Source organism: Geotrypetes seraphini, chromosome 2 (assembly GCF_902459505.1).
Source record: "Geotrypetes seraphini chromosome 2, aGeoSer1.1, whole genome shotgun sequence".
NCBI classification, from domain to species: Eukaryota; Metazoa; Chordata; class Amphibia; order Gymnophiona; family Dermophiidae; genus Geotrypetes; species Geotrypetes seraphini.
This window is the reverse complement of record NC_047085.1, coordinates 466,425,032-466,448,758: the sequence shown is the minus strand read 5'-3', so window position 1 is coordinate 466,448,758 and position 23,727 is coordinate 466,425,032. Positions and strand designations below refer to the sequence as shown.

Sequence of the window (23,727 nt, the reverse complement as noted above, 5' to 3'; positions counted from 1 at the left end):
GATGGAACTTAAGCACAGTACTGGGCAGAGGTCTGGGTTTCTGACCCAGAAATATCTAGGAAAAGGGACAATTTAAATTAAATCAGATTGGGCAGACTGGATGGACCATTCGGGTCTTTATCTACCGTCATTTACTATGTTACTTTTCCTCTCTCCTCTGGCAGGATACACATTTCAAATCTGACATATTGTAATCACAAAACAGAAAACAAATTATTTTTTCTACCTTTTGTTGTCTGGTCATTATTCAAATAATGTTGGTCCCAGGCTCTTGTTTCTGTTTGTCTTCTGATAACTCACTTGTCAGGGTCTCCTGCCCATTTGACGTTTTCTTCTTTCTCTGTGCTCAACATCTATCTTCCATCTCTGTCCTCCCCTTCCCTGCCCCAGAGGTCTGGCATCTTTCCTTTTTTTCATATCCAACCCAACAATCGAGCATTTCTCTAATGACACCCTCCCCCCACCCCCACGTTCCTCTCCTCCATGGGATCCGATAAGGCAGTACATGCGCTCTTCGGGCCACTGGCAGCATGAGTAAAGCTTTCCCTCTGCTACTGCTTCATGCCTAAACGGGACCAGGGAGCAATTGCAGAAGGAAAGCTTCCAGCCATGGAGGGAGCGTGTTTACTTCACTCATGCTGCCAGTGGCCCGAAGAATGAAAGAGCGGCTGCAGCGATGGATCCCACCATCCCCAGATCCACCATATCTCCTTTTCTCAACTGCCCTTTCACCCAGCATCTCTCCCTCCTTCCCCACCAACCCAGGGCCCACCATCTCTCCCTTTCTCTTCCCAACTACCCTCCTATCCAGTATCTCTATCTTCCTTCCCTCCATACCACCCCTTGGGTCCAACTTCTCTCCCTTTCTTTTCCTTCCCTCTCTCTATTCCATTGTTCACCATCTCTCTCCCTCTCTTGTTTCAGACCCATTATTTATCCCCTTCCCCTAGTCCAACATATAGTCCTGCCTTTGGACCCCCTCCCTAATAGCTAAACCAGGGGTCCCCCCCAAAGGCCGGCATGTTTCCCCTTCTCTCCATCATCATCTCCCTGGCCTCCCAGTCTCACTTAGAAAACAAATTACGGCTTGCAGAGGATCACTGGTGCTGCATGCTGCCAGTGGCCTCCGCCGCACATTCCCTTCTATTGCGGTCCTACTTCTTCTCTGATATGATGTCCTGTTTTGGTCTGGGATGGACCGTGGCAGAGGGAACATGAAGCAGAGGCCGACGGCAGCCTGCTAGAATCACTATAGCACCGGTGATCCTCTGCAGGCTGTAATTAGTTTTTAAAGTGAGACTTGGAGGCCAGGGGAAAGCCGGACAAAAGTGGAGAGAAGGGGAAAACAGCCTTTGTGGAGCCCAAAGCAACGGGGCCAAGGGTAATGCATCACGCGAGGTCCCCAAAATATTGGGGGTGCTTGAGGACCCACAGCACTGGCACCAATGCAACACTTCCTGACCGAAACACCCCTGTGAGCACTGACATCAGGCCTCCTAAAGCAAGAGCAGCAGTGGCAGTGGACAACCAGCAAGAGGCAGTGCTTAGGAAAGGCTTTTCACTGCCGCTCCTCCTGCTTTAGAGAGTCCAAAGGTAGGCTGGTCACTGAATCGATGAGTCCAATTTTTTAAGAAAACATTTATTCAATTCACTAAAGTGAATCGGCGAATCAGACAGCACTATAAAAAACCCTCTGTGCTTGTCCAAAGCTTTCTTGAATTCAGATGCAGTTTTTGACTCCAACCAGGAGGATGATCCACGCATCCCTGATCCTGGTCTTTAAGTCTTTCCCCATACACATTATAACAGAGATCATCTACATCTGTTTATATATCTTTTTGAAGGTGCAGTGTACAGAATTGCAAACAGAACTCTAAATTAGGGCTCACCAGAGGCTTATTCAGATGCATTACCACCTCATTTTTCCTGCTGGCCATTCCACTTCCTATGCACTCAAACATCTTTTTGCCTTTGACTGCCACCTCTTCCACCCTGTTGGCCACCTTAAGATCACCATATACAAACATCCCCTACTCTTCCTTTGTTCACAGAAATACTTCACCCTTACCCTGCACCTTAGTCTGTTGTAGACCAAAGGCCTTATTCTGCATATTTTTAGCATTATATCTTAGAAATAATTAATAGTAATAGTAGTAGGCAAATTCTAGACCATTCTTCAAGCTTTGCTAGATTCCTTCTCCTATTATCTTCACCATTCAGAGTATCTAACCTACTGTAGACTTTTGTGGTATCAGCAATGGTTGCCCTGTCGAATGACTGCACTGACACCTCTCTGGGTTCACATTCTCATGATTAGGCCTGCAAGGGCTAGCATCCTGATTGATTACAACATCATCTCTCTGAGTTCACACTCATAGATATGTTCAAAAGCTAGTGTCAGATACTAATGTTACCCTCCCGCAAATATTTTAACTCTTCTAAAAGCGGCATCTGTGTTGTGGGTGCATGCTGAAAGAGTGCACACAAGGAGCAGGTCATGCTGCTTGAATGAGCAACTTGGAGTGATTCCTGGGTGACCCAACCCATACTCCATATTTATCTATCAATCCTACTACTACCTTTTTCGACTATGACCTCAATTCCAATTCTCTGGGGCAACCACCTAGCACCTGTACCCCCCTGCCCCACTCTTGAGTACTAGTTCCTTTATCCTCTGTTCTCTCTCTGCCTCATTCACTAAGGTCCCCTTTAAATTGCTGTGCTCCTAAAATATCAATAGGGCTATCCCTCTCTTTCTTTTGAGCTGCTACTTCATTCAGTGGCTATTGCCAACTTGGTCGCTTCCAACCTGCACTTCTATTTCTTCCTGTACTGAGACTTGACTTTGGCATGGTGAGAAACCTCTCCTCTCACAGTGCTCTCCCGCAGCTAGAGCTGTCCCACAAAGGAGATTCCTTGCAGCAGCAAAAAGTCTCACAAATGGTTAGCGAAAAAGACCGAATTTAAAACATGACTTTTAGGACGACAACTGAGGAGTTGAAGGACAGCCCAGAGGTAAGGGAAGAGGAGCAAAAATAATGCAAATGAAGCTCACTACAAGAGTTCTCCTTATCTCAAGAAAGATATAGTGGAGCTAGAAAAGGTTCAAAGAAGAGCAACCAAGATGATAAAGGGGATGGAACTTCTCTCGTATGAGGAAAGATTAAAAAGATTAGGGCTCTTCAGCTTGGAAAAGAGATGGCTGAAGGGAGATACAATTGAAGTCTACAAAATCCTGAGTGGAGTAGAACGAGTATAAGTGGATCGATTTTTCACTCCATCAAAAATTACAAAGACTAGGGGACAATCAATGAAGTTACACAGAAATACTTTTAAAACCAACAGGAGGAATATTTTTTCAGTCAGAGAATAGTTAAGCTCTGGAACGCATTGCCAGAGGTTGTGGTAAGAGCAGATAGCATAGCTGGTTTTAAGAAAGGTTTGGATAAGTTCCTGGAGGAAAAGTCAATAGTCTGTTATTGAGAAAGACATGGGGAAACATAAGAATATAAGAATTGCCGCTGCTGGGTCAGACCAGTGGTCCAAAGCCACTATTTGCCTGGATCTGTAGCATGGAATGTTGCTACTCCTTAGTTTTTGGCCAAGTACTAGTGACCTGGATTGGCTACTGTGAGAATGGGCTACTGAGCTTGATGGACCATTGGTGTGACCCAGTAACGCTATTCTTATGTTCTTATGAGAAGAGATTGACTACTCGAGTGTTCAGGAATAGAGTGCCTGTGGTATTAGTTTGTTTTATTAATAACCCGCCTTTCCCAAGGCGGCTCATAATATAAACATACATAATAAAAAAACATAAAATAGTTCTCTAATTAATGAGGATTCAGTGGGATATAAGACTGTATATAACATAAACATATTATTTCATGATAAAGTCAGTAGCTCAAGGTCATTCTAAAGGTCAGCTACACTACCAACACAAAACCTACCTAGCGTTCTTGACATCACTGGCAGTGCAGAACTGAGCACAAGGATTGACACACAGTTCCCAATAACCTGTTTCAAATAAGAGAAAAATCAACCCAATTCAGTAAAGCATGAATGGTCAGCTTTACAGTGACACTGGAACACATTTCAAATTACCTGCAGTCCATATATTTAACTGCCAAAGTTTTAGAAAAAAAAAACATGCTTGTCTCATCTGACAATGAACTGTCATTAGGCCTCTTAACCTTGCTGGCAATAGGCTGGCGAGGTATACGGAGGGTAATTTTCAAAGGCATTTCTGCATGTCAAGCAATACTTATCCCACAGAAATAGCCTGTTAAAAGAAAAAAGTGCATGCCCAGTATGTGGGTATGTACAGCCAGTATATGTGTAGATATCCCTACTGTTTGAAGATGCATACTTTTGAAAATTTGCATATCTGCACATAATTTTATCCAGAAAATGTGTGTGTGTGGGGGGGGGAGAGGGTTATGTGTATATATTTAGAAATCCAGAAGACCAAAATAAGGATTCATGCATGTGATAAAGCATTATTTTATAACATAGAAATATGTTGTGCTCATCAGATAAGATAACCAGTTAATTTTGACTGCTATCTCAGTGGATCCTAATTAGCTATATTTTTAGCTGAATATTCTCCTAAATCTATCTGGTTAAATTTTGTCCACCCTGCTCACCCCCCACCCTCTAAATTTTGCTAGATACAATTAAAAAATACTTAAAATATTTTGAAAATTGGGCCCTTGCTTGTATAAATAGCCAGAGAACAACCAAAAGCAGTTCTCATACTTGTTGAAGTTATATTTTTATAAAGATATTCTGTATATTTATATTATGGCCATTTCCAAGAGGTAATAACCATATTAATTAATAAAGGTCCCCTTTTACAAAGCCATGGTAGGAATTCTATGAGTGTCAGAGCATTTACCTAGCCAGCCCATGGTAGAAACCTAAAAGCTAGCGTCAATACTGTTCCAGTTCAAAGAAAAAATACAAATATATGTACATGTGCATTAAAATGTAAATGCCCTCTAATTTTTGTAAACTGTGTCGAGCTTTATATTTATAGAGAAGATGCGGTATATAAGCTTAAGGTTTAGTTTAATTTATGCGCTAACCTTAGTCAGCTTGTGGGAATATCTGTGAAAAATCCCCTGTACATGCCTGAATCAAAGCATCAGTATGTGCTATTATGAAGCCAATAGCAAATTCTGAGAAGTCAAACTAGCCTTCAAATTCAAAATGTTGCTGAATAGGACCTCTTATTCTTACTTTATTTAAATATCAATTGTGTCACCTGAGTTCTTCAGATTTCAAACAAGCTCCATGAACTATAGTTAGCACAATGAAAGTTACTCATTAGTAATACCTTTCTTCTAGGAAAAAAAAAAACCAAAAACCTTTCAGTAGTTTTTCTATGGCTAATTCACAATCTTTGCCTTTCCAGACTTTTTTTTTTCTAACAAGTGAATGGATGCCAGCCAAACTAAAGTACAGTTTGCATATACATTACTTACAAGCCAAATACTAATTGCTACTAATGAGACAATCAAAGTAATTACTAAATTAATCAGAAAGTTTAACTGAGCAGTTAAAAGGGGGAAAAAAGGGTGGGGGAGTGGAAGGTATATCAGCACCTTCTGCTCCACCATTTACCTTTGTCATAGTCGTGTCATCTTTCTTAGGAATGAAAGTTCGGAAAAAACACAAACTGTAGAAGCCGACGACAGAGGATACCATGAGATAGCTGTGAGAATCAAGGAGAAAAAGCCTTCCAAGGAATGCATTTATCACTTAAGTTCTCAGCTGTCTCCCAAACTTCTTAAGAACAAAAGTAAAAACAAAAATACTCTTGAGTGGTTGAGGACAAACCTATCATATTTGTTCTCTTTTCTGGCAATTGTTTTAGCAAATTACTAGTGCCCCAGAAAACCAGATAGAATACTTGTTAACAGACAGAATTCTTAGTTCACAAAGGATACAAAATCAAAATGATTTCAAGTGCTGCCCCTAGAAAACCAAAAGTGAAAAGAGAAACACTTCCAATTCCAGGACCCTGAGGCAAAAACAAAAACAGAACAAATATTTTGAGCGATTTAAAAAGTTAAACATATACACATTTCATTCCCAAGGACTTGAATTTGCTACCAGAAAAACACACATACTGTGATGAAATGTTATTAAACAGGATACTCGTACATTACATCTATTCTCCAAACAGCTTTCTAACTCCTTTCTATTGTGCAGGACTTAAAAATAATTTACCATTTAACCTACCATTGGAGCCAAATCAAAAGCATGCTGATATAACTTCTCAGGCTCATGCTCAACATTGCTAAAGCTAATATGTAAAAATAAAACAAAATCAAATGAAAATAAATATAATATTTTTTTGGACTAACTTAATGTAGCTTTGAAAGCTATAAACTACATTAAGGGCCTGTTTTATAAAGCCGCACTAGCGGCTGCAGCGCGGTAACGGCCCCGAAGCCCATAGAGATTTAAAGGGCTTCGGGGCTGTTGCCGCACGGCAGCTGCTAGCACGGCTTTGCAAAACAGGCTCTAAGTTAGTCCAATAAAAAAGGTATTATATTTTTTTCCTTTCTGTTTTTGTTTCATTTCTACATATTATATTGAAGAGTGGACTACCATGGCCACCACACCTTTTTGCTAAAGCTAGAAATTTTGCACAAAACAGACAAAAAAACAGCTTTTGCTGTTTGGCAGAACTACTTCCCTACACTGTGAAATAGAGAATGACACAGTGGCTGTTACCCGTGGCTAGCTGCGGGTAACCTATCAAAACAGGGAGAGAAAAAATAGTGGCCGCCGCAGGGACGGGGACAAGACCATTCACTGCCCCGTGGAGCGGTAAATGGTTTTGTCTCCGCAGTGAAGTAAGGGAACGTCCCCTCCAACCCCAACTTCCTACTGTGAAGGAATACACACGGTCACCAATCGTGCAGTTCAGCATCCCCCTCCCGCTCAATCGCCGCCGTCCCGCCATCTCCCTCCCTCCCTTCCCCTCATCTCACCTTATGTGGCAAATTTAATTTTTCTTCTCCCAGCAGCACGCTTTCAACAAGTCATGTGTGGCTGCTTGAGTTGAATCTTCTCCTCTGACCAGAAGCAGGGAGTTGCGTCAGAGAAGATTCAACTCAAGCAGCCGCGTGCGACTTGTTGAAAGCGTGCCGCTGGGAGAAGAAAAATGATATTCACCACATAAGGTGAGGGGAAGGAAGGAAGGGAGGGAGGGAGGGAGATGGCGGGACGGTGGCGATCGTGCGGGAGGGGGCTGTTGGACCATGCGATCCATTACCGTGCATGTTCCCTCACAGTAATAGTAATAATAATAATTTAATAATAATAATAATAATTTTATTCTTATATACCGCCAAAGCCGTAGTAGTTCGAGGCGGTTTACAACAAAGAATAGGTACAATCAGCGAATATAGATACAATTTATATAGGTAAGCAGGATACAGGTACAATATATAAAGGTGAGCAGGATAACAGAGGAAGGCATAAGAGATCTTGGGAAACAAGAGGTCGGGCATAAGAGGTCTTAGGTTAAACAGGTTTGTTTTTAATAATTTTCTGAAATTTAGGTAGGATGAGGAGCGCGAGATAATATTGCCCAGCCAATCATTTAGTTGGCCTGCTTGGAAGGCAAGAGTTCTGTTCAGGTATCTTTTGTAACAGCAGGCCTTTAGTGTTGGATGGTTAAACAGATGAACTCTGCGTGTGGGTCTGGATGAACAATCTAAGATAAAATGGGGAACCAGGTATATGGGGGCCAAGCCAAGAATGGATTTGAAACAGAGACAGGCAAACTTGAACTGCACTCTTGCTTCCAAGGGCAGCCAGTGGAGTTTTTGGTAGTAGGGAGTTATGTGTTCCCATTTTTTTTAGCACAAAAGATCAGTCGGATTGCCGAATTTTGGATGATTCAGAGTCTGAATGTTTTTTTTTTGAAAGACCCCAGGTAAATGATGTTACAGTAGTCGAGTAAGCTTAGCATGGAGGATTGCACCAGTAAGCGGAATGAGTAAGTATCGAAGTACTTTCTGATGGTTCTTAGTTTCCATAATGCGGAGAAGCCTTTTCTGACCAGTAAGTTGGTGTGTGCTTCAAGGGTAAGGTTGTGGTCTAGTGTCACTCCCAGAATTTTTATGGAATCTATGATAGGAAAGACTTGACCATTCAAGGAAATTGATGAATCTTTGATTTTGTCATTCGGACTTGCCAGGAAAAATTTTGTTTTTTCTGCATTGAGTTTCAATTTGAAATTGGCCATCCATAGTTCGATTTGTTTTAAGATAGATGCCAGGTGATTCCCTAGAGCAGCCAGGTAGACGTTGAACAGTGAGTGGGGGAGCCCTGCGGGACTCCACATGCTGAAGGAATGAGTATTGTCACTGTAAACTTGGTATGATCGTTTACTTAGAAAACCCTGGAATCATTTTAGCACATTGCCGGAGAGACCGATTGACTCCAAACAGTCCAAGAGAATGGCATGATCAACTAAGTCGAAGGCATTACTTAGATCAAATTGCAGGACTAGTGCACTTATGCCCTGGCTAAACAGTCTATGGAGGGAATCTAGCAGAGAAGCAATAACTGTTTCGGTGCTGTAACCGGAGCGAAAACCTGACTGGTTATCATTTAGAATGCTGAATTTATCCAGATAGGTTACTAGATCCTGGTTGACCAGACCTTCCATTAACTTTGCAAAGAAGGGAATGTTCGCAATGGGTCTGTAATTTGATGCCAGGTTGATGGAATCGTTGGGATTTTTTTGAATCGGAGTGATTAGGATCTGGCCTAGGTCCTCAGGAAAAATGCCTGACTGTAAAAGGGAAGAGAGCCAAGTGTATAACTTGGCTTTGAAGCTGATCGGGGCAACTTTCATTACATTTGGTGGGCAACAGTCTAGTTTGCAGTGAGAATTAGCGTATTTTGAGTAAAACTTGCATGGATGGTAAAATTGTTCCAGAACAGATCAGCCCTAGGTTCGTCTTTGAGCTGGGGAACTGGGTAGTTCAGATGGTTGGTTGTGACGATCGGTAGGGTGGATCTCAGATTGGAGATTTTGCTGTTGAAAAACTCGGCCAGGGCATTGGCTGGTGGTGGGGAGTCTAGGGTGGGACGGGTTAGGTCTGAATGTCGTAGAGGATGTTGACTATTTTGAAAAGATTTTTGATGTGGGGGTTTGGAGAGCCGATTTTTAGTGCGTAAAAGTTAGTGCGTTTGGTAGTTATAAGTTTTTTGTATTCTTAGGAAGGAAGGAGGAGTGTATTTGTTTGTATTCTTAGGTAGGAAGGAGGGAGTGAAAGGGAAAGAGATGCTGGGCCAAGGGGATGAAGTAAGAGGGAGAAAAAAACTGAACCCACAGCAGGAAAGAGAAAGGGGAGGACAGGCAGGTGAGCCAGATGCTGGAAGCGGGGGGGAGAAACAGGGAAAGAAGCTAGATGGGGTTGGAGAGGAGAGAGACACATTGGTGTGGAAGAGGAAGAGAGGGGAAATCTAGACAAAGAAAGGTAACAGAAACAGAGGGGAAATATGTGCATGGGGGCATAGGGACAGAGATATAAAGGGAAGATACATGGGGATGGTGTATGGACACGGAGGGGGGCAATGCCGGACACAGGAAGGAGTATACAGATACAGAGGGGAGATATTAGAAATGGGGAAAATAGGAACACAGAAGGGAGATGGTTTGTGGGGATGGGATGGGGACTGAGTTTGTGGGGACGGGGACAAATTTTTTCCCCGTGTCATTCTCTACTGTGAAACCTGCAGCAGTGGTGAAATGCTGCTAGGTGAAGCTATTCAGAGATCTGCAGCAGTGGTGATCTTACACATCTTTCCTGAGTCTGGAAAGTAGTAGTGTGCGATCAGAGCCTTCAGGGGATTCAGTGAAGGCAACTGCCAGCTCTGCAATGCTCCGGCTCCTTTTTACCTCCCGACTATGCCTCCGTGGATGACACAGTCCTGAGTGTTGTGCCAGTGTTGTGTAGTCCTAGTCCACTCTCTGACATCAGGGAATTCTCATCCAGACACTGAATCCCCTCAGGCTGACCAATCAGAGACCAGCACAGTATTCAGGCTCCTCCTCCATAGCATCCTGCCATCCTCCAGCACGGTAGTGTCAGAGATTCAGAGGCAGAACTGAATCTTAAAGGCGTTTTTGCTTTCTGTATTGTTTTAATTTGATTAGTTGGACTGACAGAACTTTTGAGCCTGTCCAACAATCAAATTAAAACAAAAAAAAAAAAAAAACCCCACCTTTGAGATTCATTTCAGGCTCTGAATCTTCTAAGGCAGGACACGCTTAAGTGCTGTGGGTTTGCGCTTACAAGTGACTCAAGGCTTTCTCTTCTTTCACCAGTCCAGGTCTGTTTGGTGCTGCAGCAGCAGGCAGTTCAGGTATATATCTTTTTTGTTGTTGTTGTTCTTATAGCGAGGAATGAGGCGGTGCCATTTATCTTCTCTTAATTGTCTTTGCTTTTTCTCTTCTGTGGAGTACAGCGATGTGTTGGACCAGTATTTTGGTTGGCTTTAGCTTGGTATTTTGTGGGGTTTCCGGCTTGGAAGAATTCTCTTGGGCTCCATTTTCAGCTTTTCCTGATTTATTTCCATTGCTGTGTGTCAATAAACCTCTTGCTCCCACGACTTGGCGACAGGTTCCTGCCTGAATTCTTCACCTGGCTCCTGCTATTGATTATGTTCCAACCAGATTAGATTTGCTCCGGCATCTGTTTATGATTTTTTCCCTTTGCGCATATTAGATAGGCATGAAATGCTGCTGTTATTACTATATGTTAAATCACTTCTACATGGGGTGAAGAAAGATTAATAGGGCTGGCAAAAACTCTAATACATATAAAAAATGACAATTACCCTCTCAACAAATTCCCATTGTGATATATAGAGCCTCAGAAGCAGCTTATTTCACGGGATCAATGACCCGATGTATTTTGGAAAAAGGCCGCAAGCTTCCTCACCAGCTCAGCAAAAGCATACTAGCTTTTTTAAATATCTTATTCAATAAATATATAAAGTGCTCATAATCTTTATTATAGTATTTTTTACTTATCTTTAAATGCCAAACCCCATGCCAACATGCACATTTTCACAATCTGCGTCAGGGCTGGGTTTCTTTTAGTTGAAACACAGCCCTGATGCAGATAAAACATGCATGTTGGCATGGGGTTTGGTATTTAAAGATAAGTAAAAAATACTAAAAGATTATGAGCACTTTACATTTTATATGTTTTATATATAGTCCAATCAGCATGCGCTGGAACCAATTGTATGATATCAGAGATGCTCCTATTTTCTATTTTGTTGTTTTTTCAAAAATTGAGATGACAATGGTCTCTTTAAACAATATCAGGATAAACTGGTTATTTTTTTTAATAAAATGTAATTTTTGAGACTTGCGCACTACAGTTGATATGAATTAATGAGCACATGCGGCGGACTCTATTTCAACAGAAGACACGATGGGCAGTCCTTTCCCGCTCAAACTTTTGTCTCACGGAGAAAGGAGTAAGTACTAGCTGGGAAGTGGGGGGGGAGGGGAAGAGGATGACATTACAAGAGTTAAATGAGTATTGGTGTCATCCAGGAGTGGAGGCTGCCAATATTTAAAAGGTAACACCCCTCATTGTTAGAGCCATAGGGCTCCTTTTATTAAGCCGCGCTAGCGGGGTTAATGCGCACAACTTTTCATCACGCGCTAACCCCCGTGCTGGCCAAAAAACTAGGGGAAACTCAAAATAACAGACTTATATTTTTAAAATTAATAGAAGGAAATATCTCCTAAGCATATCTCTAGGTGTAACCGTAGTTACTCTTGGAAAGTTTATCAGTCTCAAGTTATTAATACGCGCTTGATTCTCTAATGACTCTACTTTTCTTCTGAGATTCATATTATCTTTAATTATAGTTCCTGGATTTGTTTTACTGAAACCATATCCTGCTCAATTTTTTGAGATGAGTTTTTGGAAGAAGTCATGTCCAACTTTATTTTTTCTAACTCTTCTGAATGCTGAACCAATTTTTTTTCAATTTGCTGGAAATTTTGATTAATTGTCTTCCCAAAGTTTGCTACCAGATCCCAAAGGGCTTCTAGAGTCACCTCAGCAGGCCTTTCCCAAAAGGAAACTTGTATTGGAGTACATAGTCTCTCGCCTTCCTTGGAATATCCTTGGCTTTTTTCCTTCTGGATCAAACTCCTCTTGACACTGTAATTGCCCCAGAATCCTCTTCAGAGATTCCCTGACCCGGGATCTCCATTTCCAGACTCCCTGATGTTATGTCATCTGCCTCTGGTGATAGGACCGCCCCTACCTTTGGGGTTTCCTTGCCCCTGGAGAACTGGTGGTCTGGGGTGGAGGAGGTGCTCTAATCTCCGGGCTAAGGGTGGTATCAGGCCCTAGAGAGATCCCTCCGGTCTCGCTTACACCTGGGATCCTCAGCGGGCTAACATCCGGAGTTAGATGCAGCTCCCTGCATCCGCCTGAGCAACTCTTCGATGTTGCCGAGCATTGGCACTCCAGAGCGCCATGAGGCGTCAGCAGCGCTCCAGCCTCTCCTCTTCGGCATCACGTCGAAGAAGAAACAAAATTAAGCTGGAAACAGGCTGTCACCAGCTAAGAAAACAGGTAACTAGGGAGCTCTGGTCAGATGCGTGTCACCTGATTGTATAGACAGCAGCCATCTTGGATATGCTTAGGAGATATTTATTAGAAATTTTAGAAGTTTCAGAGGAAAATCTTCCACCATTTTCTCAAGTGTATTATCTTCTTAGCAAGATTCCGCTTCAACAGCAATCTGAATCCACGGAAGAACAAGCATTGAATGTTACTGAGATTCTGGAGAAATCAGACACGGAGGTGGCAACACAAGCCACAAGCCACAAGCAACACTGGTTATAAAGCTAGCTCTTTCTATTGATAAATCATGGTTACTGAGACTATTTCTTAAGAATAAACAGAAGGAATTTCTTGGTTGTAAAATTCAAATGTTCCCTGACGTTTCAAGGGAAACACAAAAACGCAGACGCGATTTTCTTCTCTTAAAGCCAGGGGGTCATCTCACTAGTTTTATTTAAGACATCCTTGTAAGTGCATTGTTCGCTACCATTCAACTAAATATGTTTTTTTTGGGCCTCAACAATTAATTAATTTTTTCGTTTTGTCCCATTTGAATAAAGATAAACCTTGAGCTTTACAAGTAAAATGTGTAACTCCGTTCCCGCTGTACAAAAGACAGCATTACTTTGTTGTATAGATTATGCTTTTTCTTTAGTTCGCCAGTTTAAAACTTCTTGGATCTAAAAAGAGGACTTGAGCTAATTTTACCATTATAATTACTCTTTTACTTTTCTTTAATTCTTGTTAAGTATGGATTTACTATGCCTAGGCTCTGTAAATTTGTTTTGGTTTAATTTGCTTTCTTTACAAGTTGTACTTGATACTATATTTGAAATCAATAAAAATAATAATTAAAAAAGGAGGAACTATTTTTTCACTCGGAGAATAGTTAAGCTCTGGAACATGTTGCCAGAGGATGTGGTAAGAGTGGTTAATGTAGCTAATTTTAAAAAAGGCTTGGACAATTTCCTAAAGGAAAAGTCCATAGTTTTCTGTTAAGACAGACATGGGGGAAGCCACTGCTTGTCCTGGTTTGGTGGCATGGAATGCTTCTACTATTTGGGTTTTTGCCAGGTACTTGCGACTTGGATTAGTCTCCATGAAGACAGGATGCTGGGCTGGATGGACCATTGGTTTGATCCAGTAAGGCTATTCTTATGTTCTTAAGATGGGAATGTGGAGGTATGCCTCTGTTAAATCCAAAAAGGCTAGGAATTCCCCCAGAGCCACCATTGTACTGACTGAGCGGACCATCTCCTTACGGAAGCGGGGAACTCTTAGTGTCTCATATATGGCCTTCAGGGTCAATATAGGCCTCCAATCTTCTGTGCCTTTCTTGGGCACTATGAAGTATATGGAGCATCTGCTGGAACCCGGATTCTTCTTTAGGAACTGGATCTATGGCATTTTTGTCCAAGAGTTATTGCGCTGTCACTTGGACCCTAGTCTCCTTTTCTGGTCAACCTGCTAGAGAATCCATGAATAGATCTGGAGGAGGATGAGAAAATTTTATCATGTGCCCTTACCAAATAATGTCCAGAACCCAATAGTCTGATGAGATCTGTTCCCATTCCTTCCAGAAAGCCAACAGCCACCCGTCAATGTGAGGTGCTGTGGCCGTCGAACTGGCGTCATTGTGGGTTTTTGTTGACTGAGCCGCAGAGATTTGTTGATGCTTGTAGTTGCCAAATCTCTGTCTGGACCCCAGGAAGGGCCTCTGGGAAGAGGAACTGGAGGAAAACTGGCAAAGTCTCCAAGAGGAACTAAAATTGCCTCTACCATCTCTGGGGGAATGAACCTTACTATCCAGCACACTGGCCATAAGGTCGTCCAAATTTTTGCCAAACAGCATCTGCCCCTTGAAGGGTAATCTGCTGACAGTAGCTTTGGAAATGAATTGCCTGCCCACTACTTGATCCAGAGAATCCAGTGGGCAAAGACGGCATAAGCTGAACTTTTGCTCATGACTAATAATGTCATAAAGAGCATCGGCTGGTGCGCTCCCAGGCCCATTAAGTAGGCTTTCCACAGGAGACTGACAAAATCTGAAAATCTCTAGATAGTAGGTCCTAAGAACCCTGCAAGGACCCCGGACTAAGGTGGTAGGACCTCCTCCACATCCACGGCGTTTTGCTCCCTCACAGCGTGCAGCCTCTAGATAGAATCTTTTCCCCAAAGACTGGGCTATTTGTGGTTCTAGCGCTTTGGAGGACTCAAGAGAGGCTGAGCCCTAAGCTTCGCCCCTTCCTCTAGTGCTCCACGGCACATGAACATGGCTGCTCCTCAGCCAGCATATCTGTACAAAAAAATGCATGAATTAGGGCTAGATTGGCCTGTGGAATACAATGCAGACGATCCCTAGGCAAAATGAGGGGTCTTGAGGAAGAAAAAAAACACTTGAAAAAAAAAGCACTAAAAATTCAAGATGGCTGCTGCCAGAAAAAAAAAACCGCACCAAAAATGGCCCTTGGGAGCCTACCTGAAAAACAAAGAAAGAAAAAAAAATAACAAAAGGTAGGGGAACCTAACTAACTCTAGAAACCCTTGAATCTGCCTTTTTCAGACACACACACCCCAACTTAGAATAAAAGGAGTACTCACTGTGACTTCTGTTGCCTGTCAGCTTGCAGCACAGCCTGCCTGCAGAGAAAGGATTTCTGCCTCAGAAAGTGCCAGGAACAAGTTCATCACTGGAAATCTTCTGGTTGCCAGTCAGGCCACCCTGACCAAGGACTTCGACCCCTGAAAATCCATGTGATGTGTTGGTGGGAGAAAATTCACAGTAGCTGCCTGATACCCAGAGGGTTGTTACACAGGAGTCTCACAGCCTGTGCTCAAGAACCTGCTGAGTCAGCAGGAAAGCAGGTTCTCAGGGGAACGTAGCCCAAGCTCCTGATGTGACACAAAGTAGGCTGGCTCCAAAGGTACTCGGGGAGATAGGCTGTAAGCAGCGGACCGCCCTCGTGAGTCTGTAGCCTTTCCCTGGCACAGTAAACCCAAAAAGGGAACCTCCAAGCACTGAAGTCATGCAGGAAAAAAGGAATAAACAGCACCCAAAAATAATAAAAAGAACGCAGACCAGATCAGAATGCATCTTCTCAGTTCACTTTCAGAAGGAAAAACTGAATGGGGGAGCTGTTTTCCACTGGTGAAGGGGAGAAGAGAGTTTTGAGTGATACCCTTCTGCAAAGTTCGCAACTACGGAGAAGCAACAGCTACAGTACAGCTACAGTACAGAATCCTATGTCTTTGCAAAAGAATAACTGTGTTAAGACTTCTCACCATAGCAGGACTGAAAATGAAAACAAAATAGCACAGCTACTTACCATAACAGGTGTTATCCAGGGACAGTAAACAGACTGCAGACAATGTACAAGATGCAGGCGTTGTTTATTAGTAAATGCAGTAACATATACAACCTTACAGCCAACCAAGGGACCCATTTACTATGGCTATAAGGTTGTATATGTTACTGCATTTACTAATAAACAACGCCTGCATCTTGTACATTGTCTGCAGTCTGTTTGTTGTTTTCTGGTTGCTGTTGTTTACTGCAGACTACGTTGGATTTTCTTTCTCCCTTTTGTGCATCCAGGGACAGTAGGCAGATATTCTCAACATATGGGTGACGAAATCCACGGAGCCTCGATGCGGACAGCTTGACAAGCAGACTTGCTTGAAGAACTTTTAGAAAGTTTGCGACTGCTGCACCGTGCATGTGCGAGTGCCTTCCTGCCCGAGGTAGGGCGCGCGTCTCCTCAGCGTCTCCTCAGTTCAGATAGCTAGCTAAGAAGCCAACCAGGGGAGGTGGTGGGTTGTGCGAATATCTGCCTGCTGTCTCTGGATAACACCTGTTACGGTAAGTAACTGTGCTTTATCCCAGGACAAGCAGGCAGCATATTCTCAACATATGGGTGACCTCCAAGCTACCAGAATGGGATGGTGGGAGTGTTGGCAATTCAGTAGAATAAATTTGGTAATACTGCCTGGCCAAAGTAGCCATCCCATCTGGAAAAAGAATCCAGACACTAATGAAAGGTGAATGTGTGAACCGAGGACCAAATGGCAGCTTTGCAGATTACCTCAATAGGAGTAGATCTAAGGAAAGCTACAGATGCCGTCAAGGCTCAACCTTATGGGCTGTGACTCAATTCTGTAGATGCAGCCCAGCCTGAGCATAGCAGAAAGAGATGCAAGCAGCAAACCAGTTGGAGATGGTTCTCTTGGAAACTGGGTGTGCCAGCTTATTTGGACTGAAGGAGACAAAAAGTTGATGAGAAGATCTTTGTGGCTTAATCCTTTATAAGTAGAAAACCAAAGCAAGCTTGCAGTCCAGAGTATGAAGAGCTGTTTCTCCTGAGTGAGAATGAGGCTTTGGAAAAGACAATGGACTGATTGTGATGAAATTCTGAAGCAACTTTTAGTAAGAATTTAGGATGAGTATGGAGGACCACCTTTCATGATGAAATACTGTGAAAGGTGGGTCTGCTACTAAAGCTTGTAGCTCACTGACTCTGTGAGCAGACGTGAGAGCAATGAGAAAAAAACCACATTCCAAGTGAGATATGTCAGATGAGCCGAGACTGGTTCAAATGGAGGCTTCATCAATCTAGCAAGGACCACATTGAGATCTCAAACCACTGGAGGTGGATTGAGAGATGGTTTGACATTGAAAAGTCATTTCATGAATCTGGAAACCACAGGATGAGCAGATAAAGGTTTTCCCTCTAACGTCTCTGATAAAATAGAGGAGGTCTATAACTCTTAGCAGTGGAAGGCTTCGGCTTCGGCCTAACTACAGAGGCAAAGTATTTTTCATGCTCAGACAAGTGCTCTGTAGCTGCCTCAATAGAATCAAACAGCTTAGTCTCCTGATGGAAAACAGCAATTGCACTGAGATGGACTCTAATGGATGTGGATTTGAGGCCTGATTGAGATAAATGCAGCATGTAATCCAAAACTGAAGACAAGGAGGTAGATTGAGGCTCCTTGCGATGAAGGGTGCACTAAGTAGAAAACCTAGTCCATTTCTGGTGGTAATATTGCCTAGTGGTAAGTTTTCTGGAAGCTTCTAAACTGGAAATTGGCAGTTACGTTGAAAGATACCAAGCTGTTAGGTGAAGAGACTGCAAGTTGGGATGAAGCAGAGACCCCTGATTCTGTGTAAGCAGAGATGGAAAAACTGGTATTACAACCAGAACGAAATAAGTTATCCTGCCGTTGTATCGGGCAATGGTGCACCCGCATCTGGAGTACTGCGTCCATTATTGATCACCGTACCTTAAGAAGGATATGGCGATACTCGAGAGGGTACAGAAAAGAGCGACACAATTGATGAAAGGTATGGAAAACCTTTCATATGCTGAAAGATTAGAGAAACTGGGGCTCTTTTCCCTGGAAAAGAGGAGACTTAGAGGGGACATGATAAAGACTTACAAGATTACGAAGGGCATAGAGAAAGTAAAGAGGGACAGATTCTTCAAACTTTCCAAAACTACAAGAACGAGGGGGCATTCAGAAAAGTTAAGAGGGGACAGATTCAGAACCAATGCTCGGAAGTTCTTCTTTACCCAGAGGGTGGTGGACACCTGGAATGCGCTTCCGGAGGGTGTGATAGGACAGAATACGGTATTGGGGTTCAAGAAGGGATTAGACAATTTTCTGATGGAAAAGGGGATAGAAGGGTATAGATAGAGGATTACTATACAGGTCCTGGACCTGATGGGCCACCGCATGAGCGGACTGCTGGGCATGATGGACCTCTGGTCTGACCCAGCAGAGGCACTGCTTATGTTCTTATAGTAAAAGTAGTGGCTCCCTGGTGCTGAGTTGAAGCAGGAGGGAGAACCAAGGGTGTTTGGGCTACCAAGGTATGGCATGTTCATGTTTGCATGTTCATGGTGGCATGTTCATGTTTGAGGTTGACGAGTGTCTTGAGAATTAGAGGGAATGGAGGAAACACATACAGAAACTTGTTCATCCATTCCAGGAGAAAAGCATCTGCCTACAGGCGGTGAGGAAAATAGATCCTGGAGCAAAACTGAGGCAGTTTGTTGTTGTGGGGAGACACAGAGAGATCTACTTGAGGAGTCCCCCACTGAGAAAAAATGTGATGTAGAGGCGACAAATTGAGTGTCCATTCGTGAGGCTGTAGAAGATGACTCAATTTGTCCGCCAGGAAGTTTTTCTCCCCTTGAATGTAGACGGCTTTCAGAAAGATGTTGTGAAAAATCGCCCAATTTCAAACCTTCTGAGCTTCTTCGCACAGAGGAAGAGATCCTAACGACAAATTCAAAGACTCATCGATCTCCTTGAATGGTCAGGACTTCCCTATTGACCACTCCATTAAAATCCTGGGAGTCACCCTGGACCGCCACCTCACTCTAAATGCTCACACAGATTTATTAGTTAAAAAATGCTTTTCGGTTCTATGGAAACTCAGAACTATCAGAAAATACTTTGATGCACTATCCTTCCGCTTACTGGTTCAATCTTCCATCCTGAGCTTGCTCGATTATTGCAACATTATTTACTTGGGTTCCTTCAAAAAAACCATCCTAAGACTCAGAGTCATTCAAAATTCGGCAGTCTAACTGATCTTTAGACTGAAGAAATGGGAGCACATAAGCCCCTACTATCAAAAACTCCATTGGCTGCCCCTAGAGACGCAAATCCTGTTTAAGTTCTCCTGTCTGTGTTATAAATCAATATTTGGTCTGGCCCCCTCTTACCTGGTTTCCCACTTCAACCTGGCAAGTTATCTTAGGCCCACATGAAGAATACATCTGTTCACCTACCCGACAATAAAAGCCTGCCACTACAAAAGATTCTTGGACAGAACTCTTGCCTTCCAGGCAGGCAAATGGAACAATTGGCTTAGTAACTTCGCGCTCTCATCATCCTACTCCAATTTTAGAAAACTGGTAAAAACAAATTTGTTCAATCGATTTGTAAACTAATGAATCAACTCAGCTCTGCCTATTCAATCAGTAACCCTAAGAACTATATAGCTCTCATATTCTTTCATTATGTAAGATTGTATTGCTGACTTTGATTGTAACCTGTTCGCTGATTGTCCAGCGCTTCTTGCTGTAAACCGCCTCGAACTTCTATGGCTTTGGCGGTATATAAGAATAAAATTATTATTATTATTATTATCCTTTTCCTCCCTGCTTGTTGACATAGTACATGGCGACTTGATTGTCTGTACGAATGAGGACTACTTGATCATCAAAATCACTCTGAGTTTCAACAGATTTATGTGACCAATATTCTTGAGTATGGAGACCACCGAGATGAGCCCCCCACGCGTAGGATGAGGAATCTGTCGTGAGGACCTTCTGATGAGGGGGTGTTTGAAACAGTAAACCTCTGAATAGATTTGGAAGAGAGCATCCACCAGTGGAGAAACTGTTTCAACAAAGGAGTCACTGCAATGTGTTGAGAGAGTGGATCGGAAGCCTGCGCCCACTGAGATGCCAGGGTCCACTGAGGAATTCTGAGGTGAAGTCTAGCAAAAGGAGTCACGTGAACTGTAGAGGCTATGTGACCTAGGAGAACCATGTGTCTCACCGAGAGTGAAGTGAGGGACGACACCTTGAGACAAAGCTGAATGAGAGCATCCTGACGCTGTTGAGGAAGGAATGCTCTCAGTTGTTCTCCCCTTGTCCAGTACAGGTCTAATGAACTGTAGGTTTTGAGAGGGCTGTAGCTGGAATTTTGGAAAGTTTATTTCGAACCCCAAACTTTGGAGGAACCAAATAGTCCGTTGGGTAGTTACAATAACCCCCTGAGATGTTGAATCTTTGATGAGCCATTCATCCAGGTACAGAAAAAACCTGAAGACCATGGCTGCGCAGAGCTGCTGCTACTACAATCAGGCATTTGGTGAAAAACTGTGGGAGATGATGCCAGGCCAAAAAGCAGCACTCTGTACTGAAAATAATGATTTCCCACCCAAAATCTGAGAAACTTGCGAGAGGCTGGATGAATGGAAATATGAGTAAAAGCCTCTTTGAGATCCAGAGAGCATAACCGATCGTTGTGATCCAGAAGGGGATACAATGATGCTAGAGACAGCATCTGAAATTTTACTTTGACAAGAAATTTGTTGAGAGCTCTGAGGTCCAATATAGTCCTGAGATCTCCTGTCTTCTTCAGAAGAAGGAAGGAACTGAAATAAAACCCCATGTTCTGCTATTCCAGGGGAACTCCCTCGATGGCACGGAAACGAAGCAGAGGTTGAGCTTCCTGAAAAAGCAGGGTGGTCTGAAGGAAGGGAAGAGAGTAACCTTCTTGGATTATTGTGAGTCCCAGAGGTCGGGTGTAATTGTTTTCATCATTGTTAAAATTGATAAAGACGACCTCCGATGGGAAGAGGAGAGGACAGATGCAGAACAATTGAAGTTATGCTCTATGTTAGATGGTCAAAAAAAATGAATGGCCTTGGATGCAGGAGCGTGAGGTTTATGCTACCATTGTTGTTGCTGTTGCCTTTTTAGGAGGCGGCCTTGAAGGTGCAGACTTTTGAGAATAACGGCTCTGGTAAGATAGAGGAGGCCTATAACTCTTAGCAGTGGAAGGCTTCAGCTTAACTACAGAGACAAACGATTTTTCATGCTCAGACAAGCGTTCTGTAGCTGCCTCAAGAGAGTCATCAAACAGCTTAGTCTCCTGACATGGGATGTTGGCCAGCCGATCTTGCAGGCTTGGATCCATATCAATGGTGCGAAACTAGGAAAGATGGCGCTTGGCCACTGAGAATGCCATCACTGTAGAGGACATTTCAAAAGCATCATATGCAGTCTGATTTTGGGAGATACTTGAAGAAAGTAGCCATAGCATTGACCCAATGCTTGAGATATGATGTAAAGACAAAATTGTAGTTTAAAATTCTATTTATCATCATGGAATGTTGATACAGCCAATGGCCAAACTTGTCCATGGTTCTTCCCTCTCGGCCAGGAGGGACGGTGGCATAAACTTTGGCAGGATTGGTTCTTTTTAAAGAAGATTCCAAAAGAATATGGCCATCCGTCTCATTTTTGGCTTGAAGAAATTGGAACATGTTACCCCTTTATATCATTGGAATTCAGAATTCTATTTAAGTTCTCATGCATCTGCTACAAAACAGTATTTGGTACGTCACCTGGTTATCTTAACCCTCACTTCACTTTGAGTTATAACAATAAGAGCTCTCATAGAATACATCTGTTTGCTTTTCCCTCATTAAAATTATGTCATTATAAAAGGTTCTTTGAAAGAACCTTTTCATTCCAGGTGGCTAAACTAAATTCATGGCTCACCCAAATTGTGCTTGATGCCTCTTCTTATCTTGATTTTAGAAAGCAGATTAAAACTCAATTATTTAACAGGCTGAGTTCTTAACATATTTTATTATTATAATCTTTTATTCTTTTAAGATTGTTGTACCCTCCTTTTATGGCATGTGTGCATTTTTCTTATATTATATGCATATAACTTGTTGATTTCAATAATTTGCATTGTTTGCATTTCAATTAATTGTTGTGAACCACCTAGAACTTCCTGGGTATGGCGGTATACAAAATAAAATTATTATTATTATTATTATTTTTGATGGGATAATTGAGACTTCTCAAATCCCTTACAATGGACCCACTGATATCGAGATTCCAGCTTTGCTAACACAGCAGGAATGGAGTATGGTGTATCTAGGTTCCTCTTAAAAGTCTGAGAAAGAATGCCATGCATGGGTAATTTAAGAGAATCCCTAAGAGGATTAGGCATACCCAACTCTTCCAAATACTCCTTAGAGTATGTTGAGTCAGACTGCAAGACAATGTTGAGATCTTTACTCATTTGGCATAGAAACTTAGTAAACGACACCAGATCAAAAGAAGGAGAACCCTGTTGAAGTGAAGATGAACTTGATACTGAAGATCTGAATCCATAGACAAAGATGAAGATGAAAGTCCACTTCTGGATGAGGCTCCCTAGTAGATTTCCTCGACAAGGAAGTCGCTGGCCTCGAGTGGTGTTGATGCCTCAAAGAATGAGGTTTAACTCGAGAAGAGGACCTGGGTCGAGACAAATGCCTCGACAGATGGTGTGGAGAAATACTATGCCTCGAAAGACGGGGCAGTGATCTTGAATCCAGCCTTGAGTAGGAATGTCAAGGTGTCCTCGCCCTATGCCTCGAAGAAGACAATGCTTAGGCTGGAAGTTGAGGATCGAGGTCAAGATACTTGCAAGGACTCGGCTCCTTGTATAGAGTGTCCAGTGACCTCGAGGCACTCTCAAGGACTCGACTCCTCATATAGAGTGGTCAGATTGACCTCGAAGCACTCTCAAGGATTAGACTCCTTGTATAGAGTGGTCAGATTGACCTCGAGGCACTCTCAAGGACTCGACTCCTTGTATAGAGTGATTAGATTGACTTCAAAGTGCTCTCAATGATTCAACTCCTTGTATAGAGAGGTCAGATTGACCTCGAGACACTCTCAAGGACTCAACTCCTTGTATTACTTCTGAGTGCTCAGGCTGGACTGTAGGAAGCAGTGACGAGACAGGAGTTAATTTGGCAAAGCCGGCACCGAGACCAATGGAGCTGGTACAATTGGTGTGGCTATAGTCCAAGGAAGATGACCTTGAAGAAGAGTGTTGCCTCGACTTTGAGACACTCTTCTTGAAAAATCTCAAAGCAACCGGGCCCATTAAGGTTGCTGGAGGAATGGGCTGTGACTCCTGAAGTACTAGTCTGGATAGCTAACCTGATGGAGACACTGAGGATAACGGTCCCTCTGAAGACAATGTTGAAGATTTCCCCGAGGATGAGGACTACCCCATCGAGGGAGGCTTCAACGAAGTCGAGGTCAAAGCTTTGGGCCCCACAGAAGGGTTTGACGGGGTCAAGGTTTAGATGAAATAAAATACAAACACCCAAAAATATTTTCAAGTTAAACGTGACGTCATTTGAGGGCTCGATTTTTAAGTGTAGCACAGCGGGCGCACGACTCCGGGCAGTGAGCAGGCCCTAAACACTGAATACACCAGTTATGTGGGTCAGTGAGAGAGATCGCACTTTGACCCCAGCTACACTACTTAAACCCCGCTG

General features: G+C 42.9%; 1 protein-coding gene across 4 annotated transcripts in view; it reads right to left on the bottom strand.

Moving 5' to 3' along the window:
- The window catches only part of LMBR1 (limb development membrane protein 1), a 219,069-nt gene that overhangs the window by 35,338 nt on the left and 160,004 nt on the right, over positions 1-23,727 (bottom strand). For all 4 annotated transcript variants that reach the window (XM_033931610.1, XM_033931609.1, XM_033931611.1 and 1 more), the window contains 3 exons: positions 5,952-6,025; positions 5,626-5,716; positions 3,951-4,017 (listed from right to left, as the gene is read on the bottom strand). In XM_033931610.1, the coding sequence (XP_033787501.1) occupies positions 3,951-4,017; positions 5,626-5,716; positions 5,952-6,025 (232 nt within the window). The remainder of the gene's footprint in view (positions 1-3,950; positions 4,018-5,625; positions 5,717-5,951; positions 6,026-23,727) is intronic.